This window comes from Plectropomus leopardus, chromosome 21, assembly GCF_008729295.1.
Source record: "Plectropomus leopardus isolate mb chromosome 21, YSFRI_Pleo_2.0, whole genome shotgun sequence".
In the NCBI taxonomy this organism is placed as follows: Eukaryota; Metazoa; Chordata; class Actinopteri; order Perciformes; family Serranidae; genus Plectropomus; species Plectropomus leopardus.
This window is the reverse complement of record NC_056483.1, coordinates 21,630,321-21,643,463: the sequence shown is the minus strand read 5'-3', so window position 1 is coordinate 21,643,463 and position 13,143 is coordinate 21,630,321. Positions and strand designations below refer to the sequence as shown.

At 38.8% G+C, this 13,143-nt stretch overlaps 1 protein-coding gene across 1 annotated transcript in view; it reads right to left on the bottom strand.

Moving 5' to 3' along the window:
• The window catches only part of sspo (SCO-spondin), a 94,818-nt gene that overhangs the window by 21,526 nt on the left and 60,149 nt on the right, over positions 1-13,143 (bottom strand). The window contains exons 99-110 of the mRNA XM_042510441.1: positions 12,812-12,936; positions 10,485-10,624; positions 10,102-10,148; positions 9,611-9,856; positions 6,514-6,675; positions 6,211-6,327; positions 5,954-6,092; positions 5,517-5,713; positions 5,208-5,378; positions 4,134-4,261; positions 3,888-4,042; positions 1,872-1,918 (exon numbers count right to left, since the gene is read on the bottom strand). Of these exons, the coding sequence (XP_042366375.1) occupies positions 1,872-1,918; positions 3,888-4,042; positions 4,134-4,261; positions 5,208-5,378; positions 5,517-5,713; positions 5,954-6,092; positions 6,211-6,327; positions 6,514-6,675; positions 9,611-9,856; positions 10,102-10,148; positions 10,485-10,624; positions 12,812-12,936 (1,674 nt within the window). The remainder of the gene's footprint in view (positions 1-1,871; positions 1,919-3,887; positions 4,043-4,133; positions 4,262-5,207; positions 5,379-5,516; positions 5,714-5,953; positions 6,093-6,210; positions 6,328-6,513; positions 6,676-9,610; positions 9,857-10,101; positions 10,149-10,484; positions 10,625-12,811; positions 12,937-13,143) is intronic.

Sequence of the window (13,143 nt, the reverse complement as noted above, 5' to 3'; positions counted from 1 at the left end):
AAACACATCAGTTTTGCCTACTTGGTTCCTTCTTGCTGCATGTCTAAAACCTGTAGACAGTCCTCCCATTGTGAGGTGGATGAAAATAATGATAGTGATCTTGCTTGATTAACCATTGTAATGTTAATCATATTGTATATTTTGGAAGACAAGCTGAGGGCTGTTTAAAATCGTTCTGAGGGCCACAACTGGCCGGACATAAAACATGACTGAACTAACTATCAAGTTAGTGGTAGACCTCTTTTCTTCTAGGAAATTACTGTTTTTGTCAAGTCTCGAGTCTAGTCGCTTTGAGGTACTTCAGTGGGCTATCTGACAGTAAGTAATAATATTCTAAATAGTGCTATTGATTTTTATAGTTAGCTAAAACCTAACCAACTGTGGCAGCAATTGGTGAGCGCTGTGTCATGTCATGTACACTATATTGACAAAAGTATTGGGACACCTACACATTACACCTACAGGAGTTTTTATGACATCCCACTCTAAATCCATAATCCTAAAAGGCATTAATATGGAGTTTCCCCCCCCAATACTTTTGTCCATATAGTGTATGTGTCAACGAGGTTACCTGAAAGTTATTGTAAATGAACACTGTGATTCAGTCTAAAGAGCTGCAGATCTTCTTACCGGTTCACTTGCAGGCTGATTTATCTGCTTTATTCATATGAACACTGTGGTTGCTATTCATGTGAGAATGTGGCCCACTTTCCATTTAGCTTTTTCGCATGTTAGAGTAGCAAAGTGAGAAAATGGTTAATGTCAACAAGTTTGACACTTGTAAAATTAAGCTCATACTGTGTCTTTCTCATACAACACTGTACGATAAAGGGAAACTATTTGCCCCACGATTGTTAAGATGTTTACTACAACAGCCAAAATGATGGCCAGGGGAATACTTGCTGTGTTAACTCTAACACTCTAATTTTTTTTTAATTTTCTATTCAACCATGTCTTGTGTTATTTTTACACGGATCCTTATTGACTGCAGGATAACCTGTTTAAAGCAGCTGTGTACCAGCACTAATTAGTACATGAACTACTGTTTTCACTTATTTCAACCCTTGGCCCATTGTGGCTTTTCACTCTGATGAAGCACTGAGGGAAAATCAGCAGTAATAAAAGATCCTTGGTTTTAAAAAAACAACCTACGGGCTGATTGAGCTGTCATTACCACAAGCACTTATTGTTTTTCTGACAACATGATTTCTGTTAAATTGAGGTTCTATTGAAAGCTGTAGGAGGCAACACTCCAATCAACACTGTTCTTGACAAAGTATTCTTTCCAGATAATCCACTATGGAGGTGTTGGAAAAAATATTATCATAATCAATAGAAAAAGATGAGAATAAATCACAGGTTTACAAATACCTGAATTTCTCTCTAAATGTAAAACACCTTTCTTTGTAAAAGGAAATTCACAGTGACCACTGGCAGAGGAGAGAGGAGTCAGCAGGAGGATAAAAGGCACTGCTGATCAAACGATGACAGATTGAAACCTGGGGTCAAATCACAGAGCTATTCACACATTCGAGTCTCTTAAGAGGATATGATTGGTTGCACTTTGTGACACTGATCCCAATTATCTTTCATCTTGCTCCCCCTGCTAGTTCAAGACTGCATCGTGTGTTTACGAAACAAAATCCAGTAATGGCCTTTGTGGGCTGTGATTGATGTGAGTGCTGCTCGGTTATTTGAGCCAACTGTTGCAGCAGCTGTTACTAACTATAGATAGGTTGACATATCTATCAGGGCCCTGACAGTTCAACTAAAGATTGTTGTTGCCGGTGCTTTCAGTGCTAAAAGAGAGGGGCCAAATAAAGTGCAAGAAATGTGTTTGGTAAGAACAGCTGTGACAGAGCATCACTCACCATCACACAGCTCGGAGGTACAGTTGAACACTCCTCGTTGGCACACACTGTGGGAAGAAAAATCAGTTGAGTGGAATAATACGAGGGGAAAACAGCAATGCTGATATTATTGAACACCAAGATACCAAAGCCATCATCATGTCACATAGCTGAGTATATTAAATGAGTATCAAAACCACTGTGAGGAAGATGAGATGACTTACGGCATGTCTGCTGCATGCCAGACTATCTGTTACAGCAGATATCGTACTACCAAACTGGATTGTTGTTGACTATATAGTTCATCTGAGAAAATGACATCAAACTCTGCCGATGCTCCAACTCAGAGATGATCAGAAGAAATTAGACCGTAGTCAAACTGACAGCTTGAGCTAGTGTTTCTTAAATACAAACGTGTGTGATTGCAAAGAACATTTGTTACTTTGATCTGTTGGTTAAGGGTTCTTACTTTTACTATCCGAAAATTCAATACATCTCCTAAGAGATTCAGGTTTTGCACAATAAAACTAAAGTGGGTAATAAAGCAAAAAGACAGACTGGAAGTCCAGGAAGATGGATGCACAAAGTGACTTTGTAGCTGCAGTTTGCACCCCGTTCTCTACCAACAGTCAATGTTGCTTTTCTTAATCATGCCCACAATCTTTCCGTTGACTTAACCAAGTAGTTTATGTTGTCTGAACTTAACTTCACAATTAGAAAACTCATTTCAATTGTTTTGACCAAACATAATGTACTAATGACGTTCAAGTCTGAAAGATGATTATTATAATAATGACATTTGTAGTGCGATTAAATGAAAAATATGGGACTCTAAATGTTCTTTGCTGACTGAAGAAATGAAATCAATTATATTAATGACAGTATTAAAAATGATTAGTGTGTATGAGCAATTGCGTCATGCATGTTGCATCTTTTATTCATACAATGATGCTGAGCAGGTTATAAATAATACATCATATTATACAGCAGTTAGTTCCAAACAATTAATTTGAGCACTGAGACTTTTAACTGTGTATACATCACTCTACAATAATCCTTAATTGGCCTACAATAAGAGTGGGCACAACAAACTTTGCAACGCAAAGAAAAATACATTTTCTCAAGTAACATTTGAGTTAAATAATGAATGGTTGCCAGAAAATAACAAAAGTAAGGAACATAGCCTGGATAATTAACTACAAACCTTCAGGTATGCTCATATGACATCAGAAGATGACGAAGCCTGTTGACCAAACTGTTAACTCGTCGGTATCACACTTGCCACCAAAGTTATTTCACCGGTTGTGCAAATGAAATATTCAGACAAATGCAGGATGATTCGAAGTAGCTGGCCTGTGGTAACGTGCAGATCTACATGGAACTGCAAGCTAGTGTGCAGGAAAATGTTCATATTTTGGTTGACAAAAATCCACTCTCCCTTGTGTGATACTGCTGAGATAATAATAATAATAATAATAATAATAATAATAGCAAGGTTATTATTTGTTTCATGTGGACATGAAGTCTACTTTTAAGAACGGAATCAGGCAGCTGGGAGGAAAATTAAATTGATGGAGAAGCACAGCAACAGTTAAATGTACCACAATGTTTTCAAGACGAAATAGATACACATATATATCATAATATACATCAGTATGAAGGAATCAATTCATTAAAAGGCCAAAAGAAGACACTTATGAGGATATAAAATCAGAGGCAATGCTAATGAAAGCCAATATGAGTCACCTCAGTGTTAATGCTCTAATAAAAAAAACTTAAATCATCACAGTGTATTAGTTGCTCCGTGAAAGTCAGGTTCAAGTTCACTGACTGCACACAGCCATCCATCACCGCTCAGTATGGTGCTAAAAATTGCACACTTTTTTTTTTTTTAGATATTTATGGAGTAGAGTTTATCAGTTTCTCTTCCCCACCACAATCTGCCGTTTTTTTGCCCTTTAGACTTCTCTTTAAAGGCAAATCATTTTTCAAGCAAAACTGCAAATTGTGTGGATGACACTGCGTGTGATGTATTACCATGTGTTGCAGAGGTGCTGAATGGTTGTTCCTGGTGGCAGCAGAGCTTCTGTGATCTCTTCAGTGCTGACATTCCAGCTTTGGTAACCAGTCGGCAAGGACAGCGGTGAACAGGGACAGTCAGCATGTGACACACAGGAGCCTTCATGCAACACCTAGGAGGGACACAGTAAGCCTTGGAAGATTAGATATAAAAATTTTATCACAGCTATCGAACCACACGAGCACACACACTGGAGTCCTGACCTGTCCAGGAGAGCAGGTGCACCCAGGGGTGCAGGGCCCAGGTAAACACTGAGTATGTGGCCACAGGTCCTCACAGGTATATGGACAGGAACCTGAACAATCACTAAACACCTGCTCGCTGGGACACTCTGCAACACACAGACAAATTAATATGCGATGAATTCAATTATGTCTCTAATAAATTTCAATATACAGAGATATGTGAGTTTTTTCTATGCACACATTCCAATCTATCTGTGCAATCCATTACCCATACTACCATACTATGTAGTATGGCAAAAAAAGAAAGTGTCACCTTATGTACTGTGTCAAATGCAGTTTGCCAAAATACCAGGATGCTCTAATCAGCCAGCATGAGCCAGCATGCTTTTCTGGCTATTTTTACCCACAATCCTCTACGCAGCAACAGTTACATCACATATTGACAGCTGACAGAAGCTGCAATGACGAATGATACCACATTCAAATGACTGATGACCAGTCCAATAAAATAATCATAGAGAAAATCAACAACAAAAAAATGAAAATAATAATAATAATAGAGAAATTCATATGTAGGTTTATTTAAGGCATATAAAATGTAAGAATCCACACAGTTATAACTTAAAAGATAAATATTTCATAGTAACAATATCAGATTTCTTCAGGTTGACCTCTGTCTCTGCTAAGTTTGGCGAACTGCAATTTAACTCCATGGTAACGGATATATGAGAAAGAGGGTCAAAGTTCAGGGAACAGCGTGATAAAAAAGTAGCATGTCCCAACTGTGTACATACTGCATGCAACAGTGCATACTTTGTAAGGTCAGCAGCAGTGCCTACTAAAAGTAAAAAGTAAAAGTATGTGATTCAAAACGCACGCTTCATCTTCAGAACAGAATGTCTCTGTCACATTTGAGGTCAAATCTTTGACTACAAGACATTACAAATGATTCGCTCAAAATACCACTCATTTTAATTCTTATGATTGCCTGGCAACCACTTTGTTAAACTAGAATTAATGCATTATATTGCATGTTAGAAATATATAACCTATATGTATTCATTTTACATATGTTAATGATGTGTGTGTTACCAGGCAGGCAGCTGTTGGTGTTACAGACAGTGTGCTGTTCAAGTGGTCCAACACAGTCAGCCCCACCAGGTTCTGGCTCTCTAAGAACTGTCTTGTTCCGCACTGACAACCCGCCACCACACGTGGCGCTGCAGTCACTCCATGGTGACCACTCACTCAACAAACATCCAACTGGAGAGAGAGAGAGAGAAAGAGAGAGAAAACGTTCAGCAAGTTAAATTTTGTTCTTTCAACACTTGGCTGGGTTGGCATGATGAAACATTTTGGACATTCTCAATTATGTATGTGGGTACTTGTTCCATGTCAGACCTGGACAAGATGGCAGATCACAGCTCTCTGTCTGGATTGTGTCAGCACAGGCTGGGCCGCCGTCTGTGTCCTGGCAAAGGCGTGTCCTTGTCATGTGGCCGTGCCCACAGGAGACTGAGCAGGAGCTCCATGGGCTCCAGGGCTCATAAACTGGGCAAGGAAGCTTGGTGCACACCAGAGTGCCATTCTCACACACACTGCAGGTGGAAAGGTGTTTGGAGAGGTGAGATAGCAGCTTATTTTATGGTCAGTAGAAAAGTAGGGTATGTAAACTCTATCTGCAAGTAAAACAAACCTGAACGAGCTATAAAAGCTGCTTCTAATGTGAGACATCCTTTATATTACAGACCAATTTGGCAACATTTTTCTTACAAGCTCAAACTTGTAATTTTCACTTAGCACATCTAAAAATAAAATCCATGCAAAGCTGTTCTCACCAGGTGTTACAGTCCATGGAAAGCTCCTCTTTAGGGGTGAACTCCAGCGTCCCGTTGCCAGATGGGATACCACAGCGACACTCTGTCACTGACACACAGTGGCCGTCCTGCAGTAGCTGTCCCTCTGGACACCGACAACCTGAGAAATGAGCGTAAAATGAAGAAAGAGAAATATAAAAATAGAAAAACAGACATTTTGCTGGCCAGTAATAAAAGAGTGTTTATGGCTACTATTCATGTGAGAAGTCAAAGATCACCTGGATGGCAGGCTCCTTGAAGACACTGCACATGCTCCCATAAATCAGTGCAGCTGCGAGGACATTGATTGGTACAGCTTTCTTGGTAGGTCCGCCCCCTATCCTCACAGCGCTCACCTAGAAAAGAAAGAAAATCAATCTTTCCCACTTTTTATAAAGGCTTTGAAACATGATTTCACCATCAAATTTATTTATTTTTTTCTGTTAACAGTCGTGTTTGTCATAGTATGTAAATATTCAAGTCCAGTAAGTTGGGTTTTTTTTATTTATTATTTTATTTTTTTAAGTAGGAGCAGTTCTTACCTGGGCAGAGTCCCGTGTTGCAGCTCTGGCTCTGTGTCTGTTGGCTCTTACAGCGAGGTCCTGGAGGAGAGGCCAGGGGCCGTCTGAAGCGCTGCCTGACACCACCGCTGCAAGGCTCTGCACAAGCTGTCCACGCGCTCCAGATACTCCACTGACACAGATCTGGAAGGGTAGAATGATTATCATAACCGCTATCAACTCTGTTCTTGTCCTAATTATAATGACCATAATTATCATGATGGCTGCTGTAATAGCTGTAATTGTTGTAATCATCATCTACGATAATGAAAGCGTATTTACTGTTTATGGACTATGTACAATCATGGAAGAGCTGGTGAGATGTGTGATTTCTATGTTTGTTGTATTTATTCACACTGTAGTAAATAAAACTTCTGTTCATCCTCACTGAACAGTTTCACATATCTGGACGATATCTGATGAAGTAAAAGGTTGAAATATTTGTCATGCAAAGGTCCATTAGGCCTGGTAGTCATTCAGAGACATTTCCATTCATATCCAAAGGGGATAGGCCACAGAAGATAATAGAGATGAGTTCAGGATGAATCACACGACACCAAATCCAATCACCCTTACGGTATGTATCCCACAGACACATGCACATCAATCTCTTCCTTTCTTCAATGCCCTTTCCCATTCTCACTCCTTTGGAAAATAATGACAACATTGCAGAAGGGACACTCAATGTTGTTTTCACCGTGGATAATGATTACAAACCACTTGAATTAACTTTTGATGGCAACTATTAATCTGAGCTGGCAGCAGTGAATTGACACCTAATAAAAATGCGCAGGAATACAAACCTGGCACCCCCTGGTTATTTCTAAAGATTCCAAATCAAAATTCTGACCATGAATTAATTTTCATTCATTTCTTCATCTTTTGAAACCTGAACAAATTGACTAAATTTCTTTCAAAAACATGAGAAGAATACAAAGACCAACTTCAGAAGCAAAATAGCAAGAAATTAGTAAAAAGAAGATTACCTGAAAATTAGCAAACAAAGAAAAACAAAAGACCAAGAAAGTTTCTTGTTCTTTTGAAAAATACAACAAAAACAACAACAGGGAAAATTAACTGAAAGAATTGAAATTACAATAATTCTATGAAATAATTTTAAATATATAATCATGATGATCAGAAATATAGTTCTCTGAATTTTTTCCCTGCTTTTTAAAAATAATTTTTCTATAACTTATGATTTCTGGGACATTTCTTGCCTAGTAGCTTATTGACTTTTTCCCCATGTTTTTGAATGAATCAAAGGGTTAACACTTAAATGATGTAATTGTACTGTTAAAAGCAGATGTGACTTTTAGGAACTTGCCTGATCTGGTTTAATTCATACTTGTGGGACACTGACTGCTTTGTGTCGACCTGTAATTCCACATTTGAGTGAATAAAAATGAGCCAGGGCTCAGTTCTCAGGCCTCTTTTGTGCAGCCTCTACAACCATCTTCCAGTAGCTTAGATTCGGAAGAATCGGACTTATATCTCAGCAGAATCTAGAAAAACCTGACCATTGTTTATCCTTGACAGGCTCAACTACTGTAGTGGTGTCTTTACAGGTCTCTCTAAGAAGAAAATCAGGAAGCTGCGTCTCATACAGAACTGCTGCTAAAGCTACCAAAGCCCTCACTAAGGCTAGCAACTGGCAAATATTCTCCTCTTGTTCACTTAATGCAAGCAAAGGGATGAATGAAATATTTGCTTCACATGGCAAAGCATATTGGCATCTTCGCATCACATGGAATTAAACTTTGGTGAATTTTGACCGACCGAGTCACAGCCTGAACCAGTAGCAAAGCCTTAAATGTGGAGGACACATTGATTGTTGCCATGTTTAACAGATATTTTTTAATATTGGTCATAAAAATACAAACTGCCCTCCATGAGAGATGTTGCCTTGCCAGCAGTAAGTCAGGAGACAGGCATGGGATGCAAGGAAATGGAAAATGGTACCATTAACATAATATTTTGCAGTATTCATAAGGAAGCTAGGTAACACTAGCTGGCAAGTTAGCATGATGCAATCATCAGAAATTAAGAGCTGATGGGCAGAAACTGGAAGTGTTAAAATGCAAACTCATTTCTGTGAATTGGGACTCATTCCTTCACCACCGTTTTTCCTTGGCGGGCAATGGTCACTTGCCCTCATGAAGTTGAATATATCAGTCAAGTTCTCAAGTCTTTGCACTGGCCTCTTGCTTGTAAAATAATAATCATCTCTTACTGAATCATTTAGGGCTAAAACAGAGGTCTGATATGAACAGCCAAGACCTCTCTTGTCTCTGAGACAGTTCTGCCTACTAAACTTCTCCCCAGGGTCAAAATGAAACCTGGAGAAGCAGTATTTAGAGTATAAGCACCTAATACCTGAGAGAAACTCTCCCAAAACTTGATGTTTGCTCCAACTCTTAGTTAATAAATAATGGACTTTTTAATATTTCTGTTTTCAGCTGCTCCGTATCGAATCACATTCTGAGCTATTTATTCATTTCTCTCACTGGAGTGTAACTGCACTGTTTTTTTTCTTTTTCTTTTCATGTTTTATTCAATTTTAGCTTATGAATCCTTTTTAGATGTGTCTTGTTATATCGGCTTGTGTCTCTTATACAGCTTGTCTTAACGCCTTTTTTTATGTAAAGCACTTTGAATTTCCTTGTTGTTGAAAGGTGCTGTACGAATACACTTGCCTTGCTCTGTATTCTGCCCATATTTTGGCATGACAGTACTCTCCTCTCATCCCAAGAGAAAGCCATGTTAGACTCATTTCATCACCAAGCTCTCTGACCTGATCTGTGATTCATTTTTCTATGGTGTCACGCTTGTCCAGCGTTGACTAGTTCACTGCGTTGTCTGCATACAATCTTTTGATGGGAAGAATGAAACACAGTGAGGGGAACTCGGGTGAAGCAGAACTGTCCCTTTCATTACTTTCCCTCACTTTGGAGTAAAAGGAGCAACTGGAGCTTAACAAAGGCAGACTGAGGAACTGACTTCATTTCTGGACTGAGATAAAGAACTCACTCAGTTCCTCTGTGAACCTCTGTTTGTCTTCACAGACAATCATCATTACCTCTGCAGATGTTAGCATCTGGACAGAGCCTCTCGTCAACCAGTGGTCCTGGACACTGGCTCTTCTCTTCCTCCCGGGAGACTGGAAGACCAGAGTCCAGGTCCAGACAGGCCCGGAAACGTCTCTGGATTGAGACCATTGTACTGCCACTAACATCTCCTACTTGGGAGTTGCTGTGCTGCAGGGAGGAGGAGGAGGGCACACAGGGAGAACAGGGAGTCCACTCTGACCACTCGCTGAGGATGACTGAAAGAAGGCAAGGGAAGCAGGGTAACAGGATAATGGCATTATGATTGGATGAAAAATATAACAAAAATAACTTTATTTGTATAGCACTAATCTAAAAAAAGTTACAAAGTGATTTACAGGTGCATAAGAATAAAACAAAGAACTATACAGTTATGATAAATGAACCAATGTTAAAAACTAAGATAAAGGTTATTATTTAATCAGGAGCTCTTTACATCAATCTCATTTATCTGCTCTCTTACCTTCACACTCCCTCATGTCACACTGCAAAGTTCCATCATGGCAAAGGCTGCAGGACAGAACAGCAGATTATAACAACAACACGTCAACAGAAAAGCAAAGAAATCACAGAGAATTAGATGCAAGAGAGATTAAGATGCGTCACAGAGACATAAATACAGTGGTAGGTATGGCATAAGTCCCTCATACTGCATTAATCCTGTTTTAAAGCACTGCTTGGAACATAGTCAATACAAACTGTGTCCTGTTTCTTATTTTACAAGTGTTTCTTAAACTTTCTGTCTTGTAAAATTTGAAAAGTGCTTCGGTGTACAAGGGTGACTGAAACAGAAAACATGAGGCCCTCTGTCATAGTTCCATTTGTTTCTAACAGGCGGGGTCTAACCAGGTACTGCAGCCTATGGTGACTGTGGCCCCCTGAGGGACAGTGACAGGTGTGGGGGGTTGTCCTGAAGTTTGGTGCTGCAGATGGATGCAGCCACACTCCTCTGGACGAACACAACTACCGTTCTGCTGCAGCAGACCCTGGAAGGAAATAAACACAATTTGAAAAAAGCAGAACTGGTGCATGTATATAGTAAATATATTGTATATATCCTTTATTTAACCAGGTAAAAGATATAAGATATTAGCAAACTGTACTTTATTTGCATGACTTGGACTCGAGTTAAACTTGATTCATAAATTTGTTTACTTTAGACTAGACATGACAACATCAAAAAGACTTGCAACCCGACTCGGACTTTAACAACACTGACTTCACTTGGATTAAAAAGTCAAAAAAACAAAAAAACAACACAAATCTATTAATTTCCTTGGAACTGACTAACGTTAATGCTAGTAATTCTAAGCAAGTCAACACTTAATTCCTCAAATCCACTTTGTTTGAATCAATCTGACCACATCCAAACAAGTTGTAAGAGATTTCATGTGAATTACTAAAATACCAATCTTATCAACTGTTTTGTTTGTGAACAAAAATGATATGGTGATCAACATAATACAAATTGAAGTATGCAAAACGAGCATACGTCAAATTAGAGACAGAGACAGAACAACTTTGAATTTTGTTCAAGTTAGCCAAGGCTAATAATAACATAGTTATTGAGCTAAAGCTTAACTAACTTTATTAATCTGTTTCTAGACAGCATTTTGTTGATGATTTGGTTGAAACTCAAAATATGGCACTTGGGACTTGACTTTGGACTTGCCTGTCTTGACTTAGGCCTTGGAATCTGACTTGCAAAACAAAGACGACAGTCTAATTGTAAATTAGAAAACATTTCATATATTTATGTTGCATTTTATTATTTAAAGCATCTTAACTGATATTTTTACTATAACAATGTATTAAATGTGACAATGTGAAAGGGGTTGCTTATCGAGATGAACCTACAGAGATGAACATCTGTAGCAACCTTCATTTTATGGAGCTTTATAGTGAATTTCAGCTCATCGCTTATCTGTCCAGCTGCAACTTTACTGTTCTGGTTCAGCCTCACTGCTCTCATCGTGTTGTTTTTAGGATCCTGAGGGCAGCTGCTCAGTTCAGCTGAAAACTCTAAAAACCCACTGTACACTAACAGCTCCAAACAGGCACCGTCAGCAACTAGCTGGTGAACATAGTGGAGCATTTAGCAGCTGAGGAGCCAGATATTTCCCTCAGGAGCTGGTAGAGACCAAAAGCAAACTAAAAAAGGGAGAATAGGGCACTGACACTCATCAGATGGATTCAAACATGTCTCCAAATGAATGATAATGTTGCTTTGTAACCGCTGGATATGTAAATAATACATGTTTGCTATGGAAATTTGAAAGGTGATGATGATATGTGAGTGCTGTGGTCATAACTTTTTCTTACAACCCCCAAGTCGCAAAAAAAAGTCTGTTATTTCAAGAATTCAATGACACATGCTGTAAAAGTAATCTGTGTTTGTTGAATGAATTATGGTTACTGGCTTGTAACACTGCTGGAGATCTGCTTTCTCGTCCATATTTCATTATCTCCCCTCACTGCTGCTGTATGGGCGTATCATCAGTCTATCAGAGAGGATTTTTTGCAATAAATCAAAGCTGGAAGCTCCCAAACTGGGCCAAACATCATGAGAAAATTGTCATCCCTTCCCACACCAAAGTAATGGATTAACAACAATATATAGCACAGCGCATTTGACTTTCTATATTCATGCCAGTATATCTGCACTATGGTTTCATACAAACACACATACAGTCCAGCAACATGCAACTATTTTTACATGCACATTGCAGTGTTGTCAGAATTGTTTGAAAAAAGGGAAAAGAAGCATAAGGTTTTGACCTGAATGAATATTTGTTAATTGCTTGCCTCTAAATCATATTCAGATGTAATCTTATCTAATATAAAAAATATTCATAAAAATATACAAACATATTACATATATCATTTTGTTTTGCAACACATTAATTTGATTAAATTGTCTAAAACTCTCTGAGTGACTAGGAATAAAGAGTGCATCTTCACCTTCACAATATCAGGATTAGTCTCACATGCTATGCTTATTTTCAGAAAACATGATTATGAACACTGAAGTCAGTTTTTCAGGTTCTGAAATTAGAATAATTCAGTTCAAGGATTGCTTGTTGTGAGTAAAAGAGTGTGAGGGTGAGTGTTGATTTGAACACAGTGTGCCCTGTATATACTCTAAAAAAGACTAGGCCAAATGAAATACTCACCTGTGGGCAGTAGCAGCCAGGTGTGCACTCTCTGACACCTAAACACAGATCTCCATGTCCCTGCAGAGCACACTGCTTCTCACAGGGCGCACCACATGATGAGTACACAAATGGAGCCTCACAATCTAAAAAAACATGAGAAAAAAAAGATCATGAACAGTATCAACATGAACAAAATCAAACACACACACACACACACGCACAGAGTCAATCATAAGCAAGTACTAGAGAAAAGGGGTGCTTGATTTCCTGTGTGTCCGTTTTTTTGGTGCCAAAGTCTATGAAAAAAAATCAAATGCATCTTGAGCATAAGGGCAATGACACAAGCAGGG